The 19,164-nt window shown below is 32.1% G+C and overlaps 2 protein-coding genes across 2 annotated transcripts; both read left to right on the top strand.

Annotated features, from left to right (window-relative positions):
- The first annotated feature begins 8,720 nt into the window (after positions 1–8,720).
- LOC145066400 (cytochrome b-c1 complex subunit 7-2, mitochondrial-like) lies at positions 8,721–11,960 on the top strand. Its single transcript, XM_079013633.1, has 4 exons — positions 8,721–8,911; positions 9,044–9,201; positions 9,393–9,440; positions 11,744–11,960. Exons 1-4 carry the CDS (start codon positions 8,818–8,820, stop codon positions 11,810–11,812), a joined length of 369 nt encoding a protein of 122 aa, XP_078869759.1. The 5' UTR covers positions 8,721–8,817; the 3' UTR covers positions 11,813–11,960.
- A 2,430-nt stretch (positions 11,961–14,390) lies between these two features.
- On the top strand, positions 14,391–16,827 carry LOC145067069 (GTP-binding nuclear protein Ran-3-like). Its single transcript, XM_079014285.1, has 8 exons — positions 14,391–14,529; positions 14,760–14,829; positions 15,196–15,252; positions 15,362–15,479; positions 15,879–15,968; positions 16,064–16,243; positions 16,388–16,465; positions 16,608–16,827. The coding sequence occupies exons 1-8, from the start codon at positions 14,527–14,529 to the stop codon at positions 16,675–16,677; spliced, it is 666 nt and encodes a 221-aa protein (XP_078870411.1). The 5' UTR covers positions 14,391–14,526; the 3' UTR covers positions 16,678–16,827.
- The last annotated feature ends 2,337 nt before the right edge of the window (positions 16,828–19,164 follow it).

Consider the following 19,164-nt stretch of genomic DNA (forward strand, 5'->3'; position numbering starts at 1 on the left):
AACATGCCAATTATAAAGGAGAAATGGTCTACCATTTAAGTGGGAAGACCACATTCATATTGTTGATGGTATAAATGAGATCAAATTTTATATATTATGGTCTACATTAATGGCAGACTCATACTCTGATAGTACTGTTTGTTGGATACTTGTTTTTTTATATATTATTTTAATTTGTGCTATAAGATAGTGGATTGGCACATCACTTTAACAATAAAAATAATACCTATAAAATCTATGTTTTTTAACGGACTAATTATATTAAAAAACTAGAAAGGTGTTAGAAAAATTACAAAGAAATTAACATCATAAGTTTTGCATCCACTTAACCCCGATAACCTTCGATTTACAAAATCTAAACACAAACCAACAATACAAATTAAGAACTATAAGATCAAATAACACATCTATCTTCAATTTCTTATTGCCAAGCATCTATTTCCAACTACACCACAACATTGTAACAAAAAAAATAGCAACTTATACATAACATTAAAACTATCAAGCAACTCACTAACTAAATTGTAATGGGGTGAATCTATTGAAATTCTATAGTTATCTCTTGTTTAGTTTATCCCTATTGTTTAGTGTTGATATTTATCTTTTAGTCTTGCTAGCTGTTGAATATTGTTATCAGGAGCCTATTTAAACTTATATCGCTTAATGAAAATCAAGTTATAGATCCATAATAATTTTTATGGTATTAAAGTAGGTTCGATAACCCGTTAAAACAATCGACAACCAGTGACGAGTCTATAATAGAAACCTATGTTGTTCGCCAACTAGGGTCGGTTTAAGAAAAAAACCGGGTTCAATAGAAAAATAACCGATATAGTATGTATAAAAATCGTGAGAAGACCGATTCCAAACTTATCATTCCTTGAGTTTTATTTATTTATTTATTTATTTTTACTAAAATCAACTTAAATTTATATATATTAAAACTTTGTTCTCTTATGAATAGTAACTTGCATGTTTTTTTTGTCAATTTTGTCTCTTATTTTTTAGTCATTTTGACATTTTTGGTCATTTCAATAAAAAATTTTACATTTTTTAGGAACCTTTTAATATTCAAAGTTTGACCACAAAACTTTAAGGAATTGACAACTTTGGTCCATTTTCTAAAAAAATATTAATTCCAACCTCTTTAATTCTTTAACCATTTTAACACTTTTTGTAACACCCAAAATTTCAAAATAATTTTTCACATTATATAAAACACATTTTCATTCATATTCGTTATAAAAACACCATTGTATCACATAGTCAAAACATAACATCACATCCCAAGATCAAAATATAAAAACTCCTCGTGGGTGTAACGATCAAGCTGGCACCTTCCCGTAATCCTCACTGGTACCTGAAATACATAACACAACACTGTAAGCATAAATGCTTAGTGAGTTCCCCAAAATACCACACACAACACATATTAGCCACTCGAGGCAATAACTCTATTTGACCCTCTGGTCAATGTGTCTCAGTGGGGACTCTCCAGTCCCATAACTCTGTAGGCCCTCTGGCCTTAACTCTGTGGACCTTCCGGTCCTAACTTTGTAAACTCTATAGCATACATAGCATAAAGCACATAGAAATCACATCATGCAAGAACATACAAATACTCTGTCTCATAACTCTAATTACCACTCCAGGTAAAGTATAGTGAGAAGACTCACCTCAGGTAACTCGGTAAATCTCGAACTCTGAAATACTGCACTAGCCTTCGCCTATTCAAAAAATAGTTACTCTAATTAATACAACTTCTAAAGGCTAGGCTAATGTAACGCCTGTGTTTCCGGGCTTGCCATTTGTAGCAATATAATAGTCTAGGTTAACCTTTGTAACCCGTTTTGAAATAATAAGATTGTATTATTTGAGTATTATGTGTTTTGTGATTAATTGCTTAATTATGTGGTTTGATTAATTAAGAATAAAAATAAGCGTCAAAATTTAAGTGTAAAATAAACTCAATATCTTTGATTAATGTTGTAGTAATTGAAACGAGGTTTCCAAATATATATAGAACGCTCAAATCTGACTTCGTATGAGGAAGTTATGATTTATCGAAGTTCCGGCTTAGCGGCATGCAGCCTGAAATACTCGATTTGAGATCGAGCGGTTTTTAGCCGAAGCAATCTAAATGAGAATCGAAGATCTCATTGTTGGTATCGAAGCGATAAAAAGTTAGGCGAGAACGGACGTCAAACGAAGAAGTTATGAATTTATAACGAAAGTTTCTGTCGCGGCCTATTAAAAATAATTAATAAAAATAAAGTCAAAATTAGCCGACGGAGTCTAAACGAAAGTCGTAGAGTGTGGTCTCACCTTTCCGTGGATATAAAGAACGTCGAAAACGGAGTTCGTATGAAGAAATTATGAATTTCCGAAGTTTATTAATCATTTAGTAATTAAATTTAAATCAAAATCGGAGGTATTATCCGAAGGCGAGTCACCGGTGTGATCCGGAGTACGCCCCGCGTACGAGGTTACGCTACCACGTACTCATCATAGTGTCGACACTTCGGGTGACGCATGCAGTGACGATTTCGGAAGCAGTACGCGCTGCGTACTGCAGTACGTCCCGCGTACTCCGAGGCTCCAGCCTCTATATAAAGGATCCGAAGGCAGCCGAGAGTTTTGTTCATTTCTTCTCATCTTTGTGCCAAAGCTCTGCGTTTTTACCCCCGAAGATACCCCGAAGCCCCGGTATCATACTCTAGTCCCGAAGTAAGTCCCGAGATCCCGAAGATCCCGAGAAGTGCGGTTCCCGAGTCGAAGCTCTGCCCGCGAGAAGTTCGATTTTCGAGGAGATCTTCCAGATCTGCTGAGGAATACTACTTCTATAAGCCGTAGTGCTGTCGGATCATCTTCTGATCAAGTGAGTGTGTAGTTATTTTCTTTCTAATACAATAATACGAAGTATTTTATATAAAAATACGTGCTATGTGTATATATTTGGTTGTGTTATGTGTGAATGTGTATTCACTCACTTCTATCTTATAGATCTGCTTATTTCTTTATGAGATATGTGTTATGTGTGTGTGTGCCTCATCTGTTATGTGATATATGTGTTGATTAAAGCATGCTATACAGGTTTTCTTTAAACTATGTATACAAATGTATATTTTTATCTACTAATATGTTGGGTAGAACATGGGTAGATAGTTGGTGTGTAATAAACAGATGAGAGGCCTCGTTGTTGTTTGATTGAGTTATCTAGCGGAGTTTAGATGACGACCACTAGCTATTCTAGACAGTCTTGTGGAAACATTAGCAGGTTCGCCACCTGTAGGTGTTAATGAACTTGGGTGTTCATTCGCTGTACTCCATCCCCCTCATGGTTGCCTTATTTGACTTATATTGCTGAGGTACCCCCGAAGCATGTGTTGTCGCCCCGATGAAATATTCTTAGACTAGGTCCCTTATGTTAGTTGTTTTAGGGACATTAAAGTGAGAATAACGGGAATGGGTAATTGGGTTATTGTTGGTTGGTGAAAATTAAATATGATATTTATTGTGGGTTGAAAACCCTATATGCTCACCAGGCTCCCAAGCCTGACCCACTCAGTTTTATTTGTATTACAGGAAGTGGCGCAAGGGCATAAGATGGATGAACCATCAAGTTGTTTTGTTTACAAGTCTGTATATGTATATATTTGTTGAATGACTTGTAATTTTATCGTTTATGCTTATTGGTCTGTATCGGAACATGACACCCCGAGTTTTGATTATATAATGAAAATACATTTTTTTTATGAAATGCTTTGGTAAACATTGTTTTATCATGTTTTGTTTTTGGGAACAAATTTCGCAACTCTTTTAAATCAAATGGATTTACTCTGAAAATATTTTAAAAGCATAAATGAAAATCGGTCTTTTCTGGCCGAGATTTTGGGGATGTCATAGCTAACCCCTCTCTATAAATCCTCTAAGAAGGGTAAAAGACCATCTTACCTCGTTAGTGACTCATAAGTCCAACCACTGACTAAACCCTAATAGTCAACAAAGTCAATGGTCAGCATTGACCGGACTCGCCGAGTACACTAGGCTGACTCGGCGAGTACACGCCTGCTCTCTTCGCCCTTGGTCCTCTCTTGAATTGCTGAGTCAACCCTATACTCTCCGGGCCATCACAGGTCGCGAGTCTCGGAGCAACCCGACTCGACTCGTCGAGTCTCTTATGGACTCGGCGAGTTTCTCCCATGAAAACTCTCAAAAGATCTCTTGAGGCTAGATCTGCTTCACCAAACAGTAGATCCATCCTTCTAACACTCAAAAGTCACGTAAAGGTGCAACCTTTACGTGCATGCAACCCATATCAAGCCTCAAATGGAGAACTAACTCTAGAAATGGCAACCTAGTCTCCAATTGCTTACTTGCTTGCAAAAAGCTAGAGGGTAGTGACTCTATGGACCTCTCAAGGCCCAAATCTGATATCATCAACACAAAGGAGACCTCATACTCCCTAGATCTCATAAAAAAAGGGAGATAAAAACCCTAAAATCATGGAATCTATCATATCAACACGAAATAGAAAGGATTATACCTCCAAAGGTGAACTCTCAAGATAAACAGCTCCAATCCAAGCTCCCTTCTCACTTTAGATGGATCCTCTCTTCTTTCTCTAGCAAAAGCACCCTAAAAATGAATATTATAAGTCCTTTCTTGCACTCAAGCCTTTCCTCTCTATCTCTAGGGTTTCTTTGGAGCAAGGTGGCCGTAAATGACAGCCATAAGGGCCTTTAAATAGGGCACAAGCCCCGAAAATTAGGGCTTCAATTAACAACGCGGACTCGCCGAGTCCACGCATGGACTAGCCGAGTCCACTCATTAATCCAGGCTGGCAATGTGCGATTCCACTCGGCGAGTCTGAGCGCTTACTCGCCGAGTCCCTCTATAAATTTTAACGAAAATACTTAAAACAAGATACATGGGAATCCGGATGTTACACTTTTGGTTCTTACAGTAAAAACGTTTACATTTTTTTTATAAAAAACATAAAAAACGACCGGGGACGAAACCCGGGTTTTTCCGCTAGTTTATAATAAATCCAATTTGTTAAATTAGTCATACATGATATATTTTTTTTAAAAGTGTAAATAATAACCTACACATATTAAAAAATAAACATATACGGGAACATGTGATGTTTTATCAATATATAATATTTATTTGTAAATATGTAAGCTAATATATATATATATATATATATATATATATATATATATATATATATATATATATATATATATATATATATATATATAAGCTTAGGTTATTTTGTTTTACAATTTATTGTGTGTCAGAAAGAACAAATATGGATCAATGGATGAAATTAATCAATGGACATGATTTGAGAGTGTATAATATTACAATGGGATAGCATGTACCATATAATCACACAAATTTTAGCAAAAGAGTATTTTGGACGATTAACTACAATTATAAAAGGAAATTTTCGGATTTTTAGGGATAATTAATTCTCCTAATTTTAAAAATCTAAAATTTTTAATTAAATTTTAGTTATAACATTATTTGTAAATATAACAGATTTTATTCTGTCAGAATATTTTTTTTGATAGAATGTTATTCTATTAGAATATTATTAAAGAATAACAAAATTCTTGAATCAGAGGTTGAAAAATAACAACATTTTAATATATACTTATACATCTGAACTTAAATACAAATTCATACATATTATTACAAACTAAAAATCTTATACGTTTTAATATAATTATACATATTCTAAAAGAATATCAACAAAAATGAATAAAATTCTTAACAAATAACAACATTATTAAAATGTGAGTATGAGCAAACTTTATTCATTTTTCAAGTTATTTCTATTAGGTCTTCAACACATTCTTCCAGCCATTCCTATCATAAATACAACAAAAACTAAAAATGGTTAAAAACATGTTATTTGCAATTGACTATCACTTTATATATTCTGGTAGAATACATAGAATATATTCTGACAGAATACATAGAATATATTCTATCAAAATATAACATTCTTTGTTGAATATTCTAACAGAATAATATACTTGTTGCATAATATTCTTAAGGAATGAATCATCTGTCTTTCGGTGCCAATTATCAAAGTTTCATTCCTCGAATTTCATCACAGTAGACAGAATATGGACTTTTGTATCCCATAATCTACAAACTGGATATATATTGTAGCTACGATTATCAAAATTTATGGAATAAAACATAAATTAAGGTTAGGAAATTGTTCAATATTTTTATTGGAAAGATTATAAATGTTTGATGATATGTCAACAAAAATATTAAAAAGTATGTGCATTCTAAGAGAATAAAAACTATAAATTCTGACAGAATGTATTACACATTAAATAATTATAATTTAATCTAATAGAATGTAATCCTAAAAAACATATTATTTTGCAAGATTGTACTGTAAATATTTTCCCAAAATGGTTTTCAATATTCTTAAAGAATTTGTATTATCAAGAGTATGAAATTAATTCAAAAAAATCAAATTAAATCATCATGTTTATGGAATAACTAATCATAAACAAAGTCAAAATAAGGAAAATAAAGACCTCATTAGACCAACACTAGACTAGATTAACAGGTGAAGTAGAAAAGAGGCATGACAGTTTCAAAAGGCTAAAATCCAAGAAAGATGAAAAATGTTTGTTCTATACCATTCCAGATTATGAATATGATAAGATAAAGAACAACATGATGAAGTTGTATGAGGATAAGGTCTGAGAACAATACTCTTTCGGGTCGTCCACACTCTTTCGGGTCAAAACCTAAGCATCATCCGCCCCAGTGGTAAGGAACCTGATGTTCTCATCAGATAAATTAAACACATATGTATTAGAATAGAATAAAAACACTAGAATTGTCAATTGAGAGTATGAAATCAGCCTCTTCTTTGTGGGACTTATCACCAAAAGTTGACAAGTCAAATGAAATAGAGACAGGAGTACTCGAATCTCCTAAGTTTCAAGATCATATGCTCACATTGATTTAGGAGTTTATTCTTGAAATCTCAAAATCACTTAATAAAAACAAAAATGAGGAAACAAATTTGACCTGGATTAAGCAATGACGAATCAGAGTTTCAATTTGTAAACCCTATTTCGTTCAAAAGAGAAACAAATCGAATTTGAGATGAAGTTAGAACAACTCGTTAAAGGCCACACATGGTCGTGTGCTTCTGACCTTGTTGTCAGTTGGGGAAATAAGCCACAATCGATTGCGTTAGGGTTGGACATCAGTCGACGAGGGGAGAAGTACGGTGGGTTAAGTTTTGAAGGGGAGGATGCCAATTATTCGTAATTGATGTTTAATTTGACTATGAAGGATTGTGATAAAGGGGTTTCTCGGTGATTTTTTTAGGGTTTACAAACTTAATTTCCATATTTAGAGGTTATTAAATATTTTAATTATTTACCATATTTATCATAACTAAGATTACTATTATACCTTTTTATAATTTATTATTGAATTTATTTTTGCTTAATTCCGATTGGTTGTTACAGGCACACAATACTTATTAAAACATTTGAACCTATCTCTCTCTCTCTCTCTCTCTCTCTCTATATATATATATATGGTTAGGTTATTATGTTTTAACTATCTATTGTGTGTATGGAAGATTGATTGCGGACCAATCATTTTAATTATTTTAAGAAATTAGTCAATACATATTTAATATTAAAGGTATAATGAATATTAATTACACCCTTAGTATTTAATATGTATTAATTACTTTCTTTAAATAAGTAAAATGATTGGTCAACAATCAATTTTACATGCATACAATACATAGTAGAAACATTTGAACATATCTCTTTTTCTCTCTCTTTCTCTCTCTCTCTCTCTCTCTCTCTATATATATATATATATATATATATATATATATATATATATAAGAATTTTCTAATTCGTGCTTTAAGGGTACATATGAGAAGCATTAATTATGATAAATATTACCATAGTTAAATGTTAAAATGTATTTATTATAGAGATTATTAATGTATTTTTGATTTAATTATGATAATATTCCTTATAATTTATAAATTTTACATTTAATTATAATAATATTTGTCATAATTAATGTTTCTTATATACGACCTTAAGATAGATATTAGAAAGTACCGTAAAAAAAATAAAATCAGTAAGGTCAAAGTCAGATAACATGCACTCAAACCTTACCACCTAAGTTAATAAAAAACACAAAAACCCGAGAACTATCCTTGTTAAACATATTAGACCGTATTCTTACAATAATCAATATCTTCATCGGTAGTTTTGCTCACCTCCTTGATCCCATATTCACATCCAACCTATGTTCACCGAGTTGGACAACCAACTATGACGCCTCATATCACATATTTTCTTGTTTCCTAAAATATTATATTATAATAGTAAGTTTATTGCAACTAAGAATTAACAACCTGAGCTTTTTCAAACCAAACATCAATTTAAGGTTCTCAAAAACTATTGGAGAAACTTTTTCAAAGTTCATGTAGATTTTTCAAAAAGTATTTACAAACTTTTGTAATAATTTTTTTTTCATGGTGATTACATACATTTTCAACTAACTTCACATGTAATATGGGTAATTCGGACGGGGGTTTTGGGCTAAGATCTTTTGGGCCTTTGAGCCTGAGGCCTGGGGCCTGAGGGAATCGAACGGCTATCCGCTATTGTTCAGCCTTTCGGTCTAACAAGTTACGATCAACGTAGCTTTCGAGCATAGAAGCAGTCTCGAAAGATCGGAGCCGGAGGCAAAAGGGAAGTCTCTGTGTGGGAAGATTTGAAATCAATTCAATGGCGAGCTTGGTGAAAGCGATTTTGAATCCGCAGAAAAATTGGTTCGCTGCTTTACACAAGAAAACCATCGCCAATCGCCTTCGCAAATACGGTCAGTATCTAGGTTTTTTGTTAATTTGTCGTGTACTCTTTCAGGATTTGTAATTGCTGTGATTTTGGTTGGGGATTTTAGTATATTACGATGTTTTGATGTTGTTCTGTGGTGGTATTGATGACAAATTAGGGTTGCGATATGACGATTTGTACGATCCGATGGAATCTCTTGATATAAAGGAAGCTCTTGCAAGGCTGCCTCGTGAGATTGTTGATGCTAGAAACCAGCGAATCTTACGCGCTATGGATCTCTCCATGAAACACGAGTACCTTCCTAAAGATCTAGAGGTTCATTTCTGTTCATTATTAGTTGATTGTCGTGCGTGAAATCGATTTTGTTTTGCTATTTACAATACGATTTTATCAATAGATCAGTTGTTTTATTTATCTTTATATTTTGAAACATCCAATAACTGTTTTGGGTAAATCGAACACAAGAAAAAAGTTCTGATTTTGATGTATTTCTTTGATTGTTACAGGCTCAACAGACGCCCTTTAGGAGCTATCTAACTGACATGCTAGCCCTGGTAAGTAATTTTGCTAATTGATTGTATGCTTTGTCTATAACCAGTATAAGTATTCCCTACTCACAGGATTGATAAGGATGTTTAATTGAATTACTGAAAATTTTATGAAATGTTCTTCTGCGATTTCTGCTTTATGACTTCTGCATTTATATATTAATAAAAATAAGGTGTTTATGTTACCTATTCATACCATTTTGATTGTTGTCAAACCCTTAAAAGTGAGTTATTATAGAGTATGAAAACATGGTTCTGTCAAACTTTGCTTTTGAAGACAATGTTTGTAATTGTAAGGCGTGTACTCCTAAGGCATCACTTTTTTTTCACACGTGGCTATAATTTAGAATGATCAACCTTTTAAAATCCAACTATGTTTTATTGTCACCAATTTTTTCATGTTATTTTGTTTCCATGATTTCATGTTTTTTGTTATTTTGTTATTTTTTATGACAGTATAACTGTAAAATTTTTACTTTTAAGGTGCTCAATTTTCACGATGACTGTTTCTATGGCAATGGACTTGTATGACAAGTTTGTTTTTTACCTTTTTATGATGAAAAAGTTGCATTTGATTATTTTTAACAAAGATAAATGTTTCAAAACATCCTGATAGCAATCTTTTTCAAATGAATATTGGTTATTGGTTTTAAAAGCAGAAATATCAAGTGAAGTTGATATATTTTTGAACTATAGAATCACGTTATAATATTGAATGACCTTTTTTCTGTCCATTCTTTATTATTTTGAACAACCTTTACTTCTTGATCAAGTATGAGTACATTTAACTCATTCATACTTGGTGCATTTCCTTTTGACCAAAATGTCCGATAGCATTAATCATTATTTGGAAACTATCATATGTCGTGACATTGAATGAAGTTTCTACATCATAAAAGTTCATAAGTTATAAATCTATAAGAATTAACACCTTCATCAAAAATGATTTCCATCAAGACATAAAAGTTTACAATACATTACCTGTATCGTAAAACCACCTCTCAATCTTACAAACTTTATGCCTTAGATCATTTCAACATACTTCATTGATAGTTTGCTGTCTCTCTTCCTTCCTACCTTTAACTGCTTCGTGTGGGTTAAGAGTTAAATACGTGTCCATAGGATCTTTCTTCGTTGGTTTTTTGGGATGTGCATTTTGCTACTACCTTCCCTATTTCAACATCTTCTTTTTCAACACCATTGTATTCGAATATGTGGTCTGTCGTTTCACACCATGTTGAGCGTTTTGATTACGTTAATCGCCCTTGAGCTTCGCTTTTCGTGTCACGTTTCTTGATGCGCTAAGCAACGCTTAAGTTGGGCTTTTAGTTTAGTTGGCCCAAGCAAATCGGTTTAGTTAAGGCTTAAATAAACAATGTAGGTTTAATTAAACCTCAGTGAATAGTAAATCGTAAATTAGAAATGAAACGGTAAAGGATGTGTTTGACAAAACTATCTGGTAGCTGGTAGCAGGAAGTTGGCAACTGGTAGCATTTTGTTTAAACTAAATGCTAAAAGCTTGTAGTGCCATATTAGACTTTTTGTTCAAAACAGAGCATTTTGTCAAATGCTAGAAGCTAAAAAGCTCCCAAACTTTTTGTGTAAAACACGCCCAAAACAATAAGGCAAAAAGGTCCTATGGTGTTGATGAGGAAGATGTTGAAATAGGTGATGGTAATAGCAAGATGCCCCCTTCTAGAAGATGAAGGAAAAAAGTTCCAAAGGATATGTACTTCACTCTTAATCCACAAAAGCATTCAAAGGTAAAATGGTAGGAAGAAAGGGAGACAATGAATCATTAATGAAGTATGTTGAAAGTATCTAAGGCATAAAGTTTATCGTGAAATTGATAGGTGGTTTTACGATGTATTATAAAAACTTCCAAATAATGATTGAAACTATTTTGGCCCTGAGATGAAAGCACCAAGTATTAAGTAGTAATATGCATATTAAGAAGTAAGAATGGACCTGTTAAAAGTTCAAAAACTAAATATACAGGTCTATTGTGATTGTGTTCATTAGTTGATTAGCAGCTATCATTGATCATAAGTGATCATAAAATCATACTAAGAAAAGCACAACATAAATTTATATATACATAGAGGTAACATAAACATACATATACATAATTCGTATACATATACTAGTAACAACTGATCACAATTTTATGATGAGAAAACTAGAAAAGCAAAGCCAATAGGCCATAAACTAATAATGCATCATGTATAAGCTTGATTGAACATTATAAAAGTTGTGTATTATAAGCTTGATTGTTTTTTGCTGATATGAACTATTTTGTTTTATTACAGGTAGAGAGGGAGAAAGCAGAACGTGAAGCTCTGGGAGCGTTGCCTCTTCAGCAGCGTACTTTGCCCTAGTTTCTTTTTTTATTTTTAAAAATAAGTGGATTGTTAAGGGGAGTGAGACAACATTCCTTTTTATTTTGATTTCAACATTGTTGTTTTGGCAACAATAATAATTTTTCTTTATTGGTAATTCATGTTACTGCATGTTGTTTGTGGTTAATATTTGTACGTCTTATACATGTGAGTTGGCATGTAAACATTGAGTTGTTTTTTTTTATTTTTATTTTTTTTAATATTCATTTTTACTATTAAATTTGCTCAGCCTTCAAATTGGATATTTTTGTTAGAGGGTTAATTTCATAAAATAAATAAATAATAAGGTTGATAATTTTCTGTTTATTACAGGTTTTTTTTTTTTTTTTTTTTTTTTTTTTTTTTTTTTAACTCAAAAAATACATTATTATATACTTCAAATTACTACAAAAGTTGTAATTTCTTCTGAAGCAGTAAAATAATCACTAAAAAACTACTTTCTTGGCAGGACAACATGATAGCATTATGAAAATAATAGATTTTAATGAAATTATAAGTTGAGATGACATTTGTTTTTAGTGAGGAAAACTCACCTACAATGGGGAAAGCTTCAAGATCAAAGTATAATGCTAAAAAGGACAAACATTAGCCAATAGTTCGTTGATACTTTAAACTTCAAAGATAATTTGAAGTTATTATATGTTCAACACGTATGTTGATTTGTATACACTAAACTTCCACATCTTTCATTTTCTTTTTCCTACTATCGGTCTTCAGTTTATTCTTCAAATTATCCTGCTTGGAAACCGCCAAACGCAAGCATGTTTGCATACATATATATAATGATCATGTGCACATATACAATATTTTTTAAAACAACAAACACACTCACTACCTTTCTCATAAACTGCTCCTATTGCCTTAAGGGGCCTTGAACCCTTGATATATTATTGATGAGCACTTTTCCACCTCCTCTTGATATTGTTAGACTACAAGTGATACAACTACCTAAACTAATGATTAGCTCTAACATATACACAAATTAAATTAATATTTGCAAATTTAATACATGTTTCATGCCTCTAAATAATTGATAAGGCACATGTGCCATGAGGAAACCATCAAATTATGTTGCGTCCTATAAATTCAACCTCCAACAAATTAAGAAGACATAACTATTTAGGTTGTGGTGACTTGGTAATGCATGTGGAAAATATAGTGGATAACCAATTAACCCATGTTCAAATCCCGACACCATTCAACCCCTGTGGTCATGGAGGTTCGTCTGCAATGACTCTAGGGTGTTGGGGGATATCACGGTGATGATGGAAATCTGGATTCCTTGTGCATCATGTATGTTCACTTTCCAAACTGATCTTTCCACTCTATTCTTGGGTTACAGAAAACTTAGTCTAGAATAATCCATAAGAACACTTGCGTATCTAGGCAAATAAACAATCAAAAAGGACACTTGTGTATCCAGACACAGAAACACAAACTAGATCGCCAGAGAATTCTGAGTTCGTTCAAGAAGAAGAAGAGTTGAGAAGGGTTATCTCTTCGGTTCAAAAGAGGAGTCGAGTGTATATATATATATATATATATATATATATATATATATATGACATATTAAGGTTGTTATCTTCTAAATTAATTAAGAGAATCTCGAATCTAATGACATAATTAATGGTTTCCAAAAGTGACAAAATTTGTCAATCTTATCATAATCACCCACTAAAATTTAGTTTTTTCATAATGAAACTAATTCAAATTTCTAAAGATCTTTTGGGGCGCTGCCCCTAGGACCCTGCAAGGGGTGCGAGCCCCTTTTACCCTCACCTTTCTATTGTACTAGTTTATAATTCGATCTTATATATATGCATGTAGTGCGCGTTCACCAAAATATATAATGTATAGTACAAACGATAAGCCCCTTAGCTTACATGTTAGTTTAAATTACACGAAATGTCATGTGACGCTAAAATCACCAACACATGCATGAGGCATAACCTCATGTTTGCAGTGAGAATTAGTCGGTGTGCGGAAAAAATAGATAGGAACCCTCGTTGGGAAAGTTCCTTTTCAAAAAAAAAAAAAAAAAGCAACCATAAGCGGACAACATCCTCGTTTGATGAGTCATAGACTTTGTACTTTCAAACAATTCAACTAAATCATTGCTATACTACAAATTATAAGACCCAACCAAAGAAACAACTCATTTACCAATGTAACAATAACAAATCATAAACACGGAAGGTAAGGCAAAACCCACAAGGTCCAAAATACAGTTTGTATCCTCGAACATGAAACCACATCATTCCATTGTCGTCATCGTGTATATGAGACATGAGTGTAATATGGATAAAGAGCATGTTTCCATAATATTTTGAGATATCCAACCACGACCTAAGACATTGATCCTCTAAACATCTTCTCTTCACAAGTCGCAAAACAATATTAGTGGGATATGGTCATTTTAAGTTATACATTGAAAACATTATGATTTAGTGGTCATTTTAATTTTGATGAATAATAATAAGCCATTTAATTATTAAATTATAAAAAACTTGGACTCGAATGCGTATCGAAAGAGCGGAACATTTACGCTAATCTTGACGAATCAGCGTTAACTCAAAGCAAAGCATACGCATATCCCTTCTTCTCCCCTCCACTATATATATACCTAACCCAAACTCTAATCAATCAATCGACATTGTTTACAATACGCAAACCAAAATCCATACCGATATACCATGGTATCGTCTCTTTTATTGTATATTTTTCTATTTTTGTAATGATATCCTGATGAACTATGAACTATGAAGTATTTACACGTTATTAGGGTTTAGCTAGGGTTTTGATTTCAAATCGTGCTCTGATGTTTCACGGGTTGAGAGTTTTTCATTTTTACATTGTATAGATTATACGCGATATATTGAATTGATGTCCGCTTTTACGAATGATTGAATATGTTTGATGTGTGCAGGCTCTACCAAATCAACAAACGGTTGATTATCCAAGCTTTAAGCTGGTGATTGTTGGTGATGGAGGAACCGGTATGTCTTTACTGTTGTTGTTTATGTAATTTCTATGTCATAAGTACATGTTTACTTCGTTTTGTTGTCATTGTTTGATTCCCTACGCTTAATTACATCATATTATGTTATGCAATTGCAAGGCCTAAAAGCGTAAATCTGTTTAGTGTTTAATCGACTAATTTTGGTGCTTTCTACAATGAAACATGTTTGCTTGTTGATTATCCTGTTGTGTTATCTGGTTTAGACTTTAAATCACAGTTACCATAGCCTATTTCCATTGTGGAATTGTGGTATTTATTTGTATTTCATGTCAACTTTTCCATTAGAACAGTATTAGTCTGTTTTTACTAATGTCATGTGTTTAACTTATTATGCTTTATACAGGGAAGACTACATTTGTCAAGAGACATCTAACTGGTGAATTCGAGAAGAAGTATGAACGTAAGTTTTTCTTGTATCCATCTCTTGAAATACCTTTTGGATTTTAATTGGTTTTGCATTTGATGTTTTTGTTTTCTCTGAGAAATTTCACACTCTGTTTTCAACACAGCTACTATTGGAGTGGAAGTTCACCCACTGGATTTCTTCACAAACTGTGGAAAGATTCGTTTCTATTGCTGGGATACTGCAGGGCAAGAGAAGTTTGGTGGTCTTCGTGATGGATACTAGTAAGTAGAATCTATTGAATAATTGGATAATGTTATCTTGATTCATATGATTAATCTTTTAGAGTTCAAATTTTAACTACTACAAATGTTTATTATTTCTAATGAGAACCTAATCACAATTCACATCATTCTTATACAATTGAACATAAAATAATAAAAAAATGTACAATCGATATCTATGTCTTTGCAGTTTCATGTTTTTTTTCCAACATACTAGACCAAAAAAGATCACATATTACTTTTACAACCATATGAATCACATCACATTTTTGAGTTTTTTTTTACCAATTTAGTAGGAAATATTCTTGCACTATTTGGTTCTAATTACATGTATATTGTGTTTGTTTCTACTATGTTGCTTTCATTTTGTACTAATAATATGTACTTTTTTTTACACAGCATCCATGGGCAATGTGCTATTATAATGTTTGATGTCACTGCAAGACTCACTTACAAAAATGTGCCTACATGGCATCGCGACCTCTGCAGGTTTCTTCATACCCTTTCAATTAGTCCCCATTCATTACATGGATTGTCTGTAGAAAAGACGTAAATACCCTTGTTTTATTATTGTGTGAAAACAGGGTGTGTGAGAATATTCCGATTGTCCTATGTGGAAATAAGGTGGATGTGAAGAACAGACAAGTTAAAGCAAAGCAAGTTACATTCCATAGGAAGAAGAATTTGCAGTATTATGAAATATCTGCTAAAAGCAATTACAACTTTGAGAAGCCATTCTTGTACCTTGCCAGAAAGCTTGCTGGGTAATTAATAGCAACCTACTTTCCATTGTTTGACTTTTTCCTTTTATAGCATCCAAACTTTATTTCTATTAAAAAATCAGCAAAGTATGTTGCTATTTCTTGCATTTTTTTTTTAAAAAAAAAAATTTGTTTTTATATTTTCAGGGATGCAAACCTTCATTTTGTGGAGTCACCTGCCCTTGCCCCTCCAGAGGTCCAAATTGATTTGTTGGCCCAACAACAGTAAGTCAACTCCTTAATATATATATATATATATATATATATATATATATATATATATATACACACACACAATTGTTAATGTTACCATTATGGGTAAAAATTAAAGTAAAACATGAATTACCTTTTTTGCCCTTTTGTGCAGGCATGAAGCGGAGCTTGCTCAGGCGGCCAACCAACCACTGCCTGATGATGATGATGATGCATTTGATTAAGTGGTTTTTTTTAATGGGGATTTAAAGTAGGAATAGTTTTTGTTTTTGTTTTAAATGCAAGTTTTTGTACTTTAAAAATTTCTAATATTTCATATTTGCGTAAACATTTTACATGTTTTTGAATGGGAAGTTAAGAGCATTGGCGTGTTATTTTGTTTTTTTGGTTGGAGAGAGAGAAGGAAACATCAAAATCAAGAAACGAGGTAATTTGAGAAAACAACATGAAAACATGAAGTTAAGGAAGGCATGTGGAGGCATGTTTTGAGGAGAACGTTTGTTGGTTGTTGATGAAATAACGTCTTAAATTTCCAGATCCCCACTTCCTCAGACATGTTTTCTGAGCTACTCCGGTTTTCATGGACCATATGGGTCCAGTCATTTAGCACCACCATCTCAAGGACAGACAGGTGTATATGTTCTATGGGATGGTCATCCATCACACTCTTGATAAAATTTCATATTATATACATTTTCTTGAAACAAAAAGTACGTTTTTATTTTTTTATTATTAAAAAAAAAAGAAAAAAACTTGTTAGATGACTGTCTACATTAAGTCCAATCCTTAGTGGAATCCAGTCTATCCTTTAAAAGTAATAATCATTTCTCAGTTGTCTGAACTCATAACAATGTGTGGAAATTGGATTAAAGCTCTCAAATTTGTAATGTCAATGTATCTCTCAAATTTCTAGCTAGATGAACTTATAGTTACTGCAAATGTTGTGGTTGAACTCAAAATAATATTTAAGTGTATGAAACATGTGAGATGTTACGCATTATTTCTAGATATGATTACACAATTTGTCACATTGTTGGTTCCAAGATGATATGCTTTCATAGTCACCGGCTCTGTAACGATCAGTCAAACCTTTGTTACATATATTATCCTTAAAAAATAAGGAAAATGATATCTTTGGTAGCATCAATGGTAACATATATTTACTTTTGTATACGTAAGTACCAAGTAGAGGTATAATTGTATAAATATGAAATTATTTGATAAGCACAAAAGAATAATTTTCAGAAGAGTGCTTTTAGATAAAATAAGTATATTTGCAGGTCAGATATAACCATGCGTCTACTCTAGCCCTGTCGAAAATACACGATACCCGAATTACCCGCCCGATTTTTTCGGGTATCGGGTAAAACGGGTCGGGTAAATCGGGTATCGGGTAAATTTTTCCGGGTAATCGGGTTACCCGAAAATTTTTCGGGTCGGGTAAAGGGTATATTTTTTGGGTTTCGGGTGTACCCGAATTACCCAAATTATTTAATTTTTTTTTGTAGAGCTTGTACTATATAACAGGTATTTGATCACGCTTAAACTAACTATCATTATTGTAAAACATAAATATATTTATTATGACCATACGACACTAACAATATTAAAAGTAATTTTTATATATCATCACGTTCTTTAAAATTTAACTGTTTTCTTGATTATAGTTTTTATTACAACTAACAAACTCATTATCTTGACGAAACTTTAGAACATGACAAAACTTATGACTACATTTATCTTAAACATTTTAAACTTTTAAATTAAGATCTTTAGGTATTTGTTTTTTTAACATCTTATTAGATTAGATTAAGTCGTTAAAAAATTACTTGATATCTCGTGTATTATTGAGTAGAAAATCTCAATGTTCAAAGCTTGAGTAACTTCGTTTATGTCTCGTTTGTTTATATAAACAAGACTAATAAAGCACGACTTATTTATTTCATTAAATTTATTTTTAGGTGAAATTCAAAAAAAAAAAAATCATATATTTCGGGTAATACCCGAATTACCCAAACCCGACCCGATACCCGAATTACCCAAACCCGAATTACCCGAATTTAGTTTGGGTAGGGTAACGGGTAATTTTTCTAATATGAAAAACCCGAATTACCCAAAACCCGAAAAAATTACCCGTTCAACACCCCTAGTCTACTCTTTTATCTTTTATGAGAAAATGACAATCAAAATTGGAGAGAATTTCATATATGCCCTTTTTAAATATCACAATATAATACTTGTCCAATTTATATTCTTAATATCATATTTACCTTTTATAAACCTTCAAAATATCATACTTGTCCAAATTTTTGTTAGAATGTTTTTAATAGTTTATAATATTTTTTATATATTAGAGTTATTATAATAATTAAAAACTTTAACCATATTATCCTACATATATAATAATGCAAGGTTTACTTTTAAATCATTGGAATGTGCTCTTTTGACAAACAAAACGCTTTATCTTCAACCATTTCCAGGAATGTATGCGTTGATTGCTTAGTTTTGTTGTTGAGTAATGGGATATTGTAGATAGAAGATATTTTAGATATTATTGTTGATATTTTGATGTTTAAGGAGGGTATATATAATATCTTAATATTTAAGAGGGGTATATATATATATATATATATATATATATATATATATATATATATGATATTTTGATGTTTAAAAAAGACATATACCTTATTTTAACATTTATGAATGAT

The sequence above is a fragment of the Lactuca serriola genome, chromosome 8 (genome assembly GCF_051521515.1).
Source record: "Lactuca serriola cultivar US96UC23 chromosome 8, Lser_US96UC23_V15, whole genome shotgun sequence".
Lineage (NCBI taxonomy): Eukaryota > Viridiplantae > Streptophyta > Magnoliopsida > Asterales > Asteraceae > Lactuca > Lactuca serriola.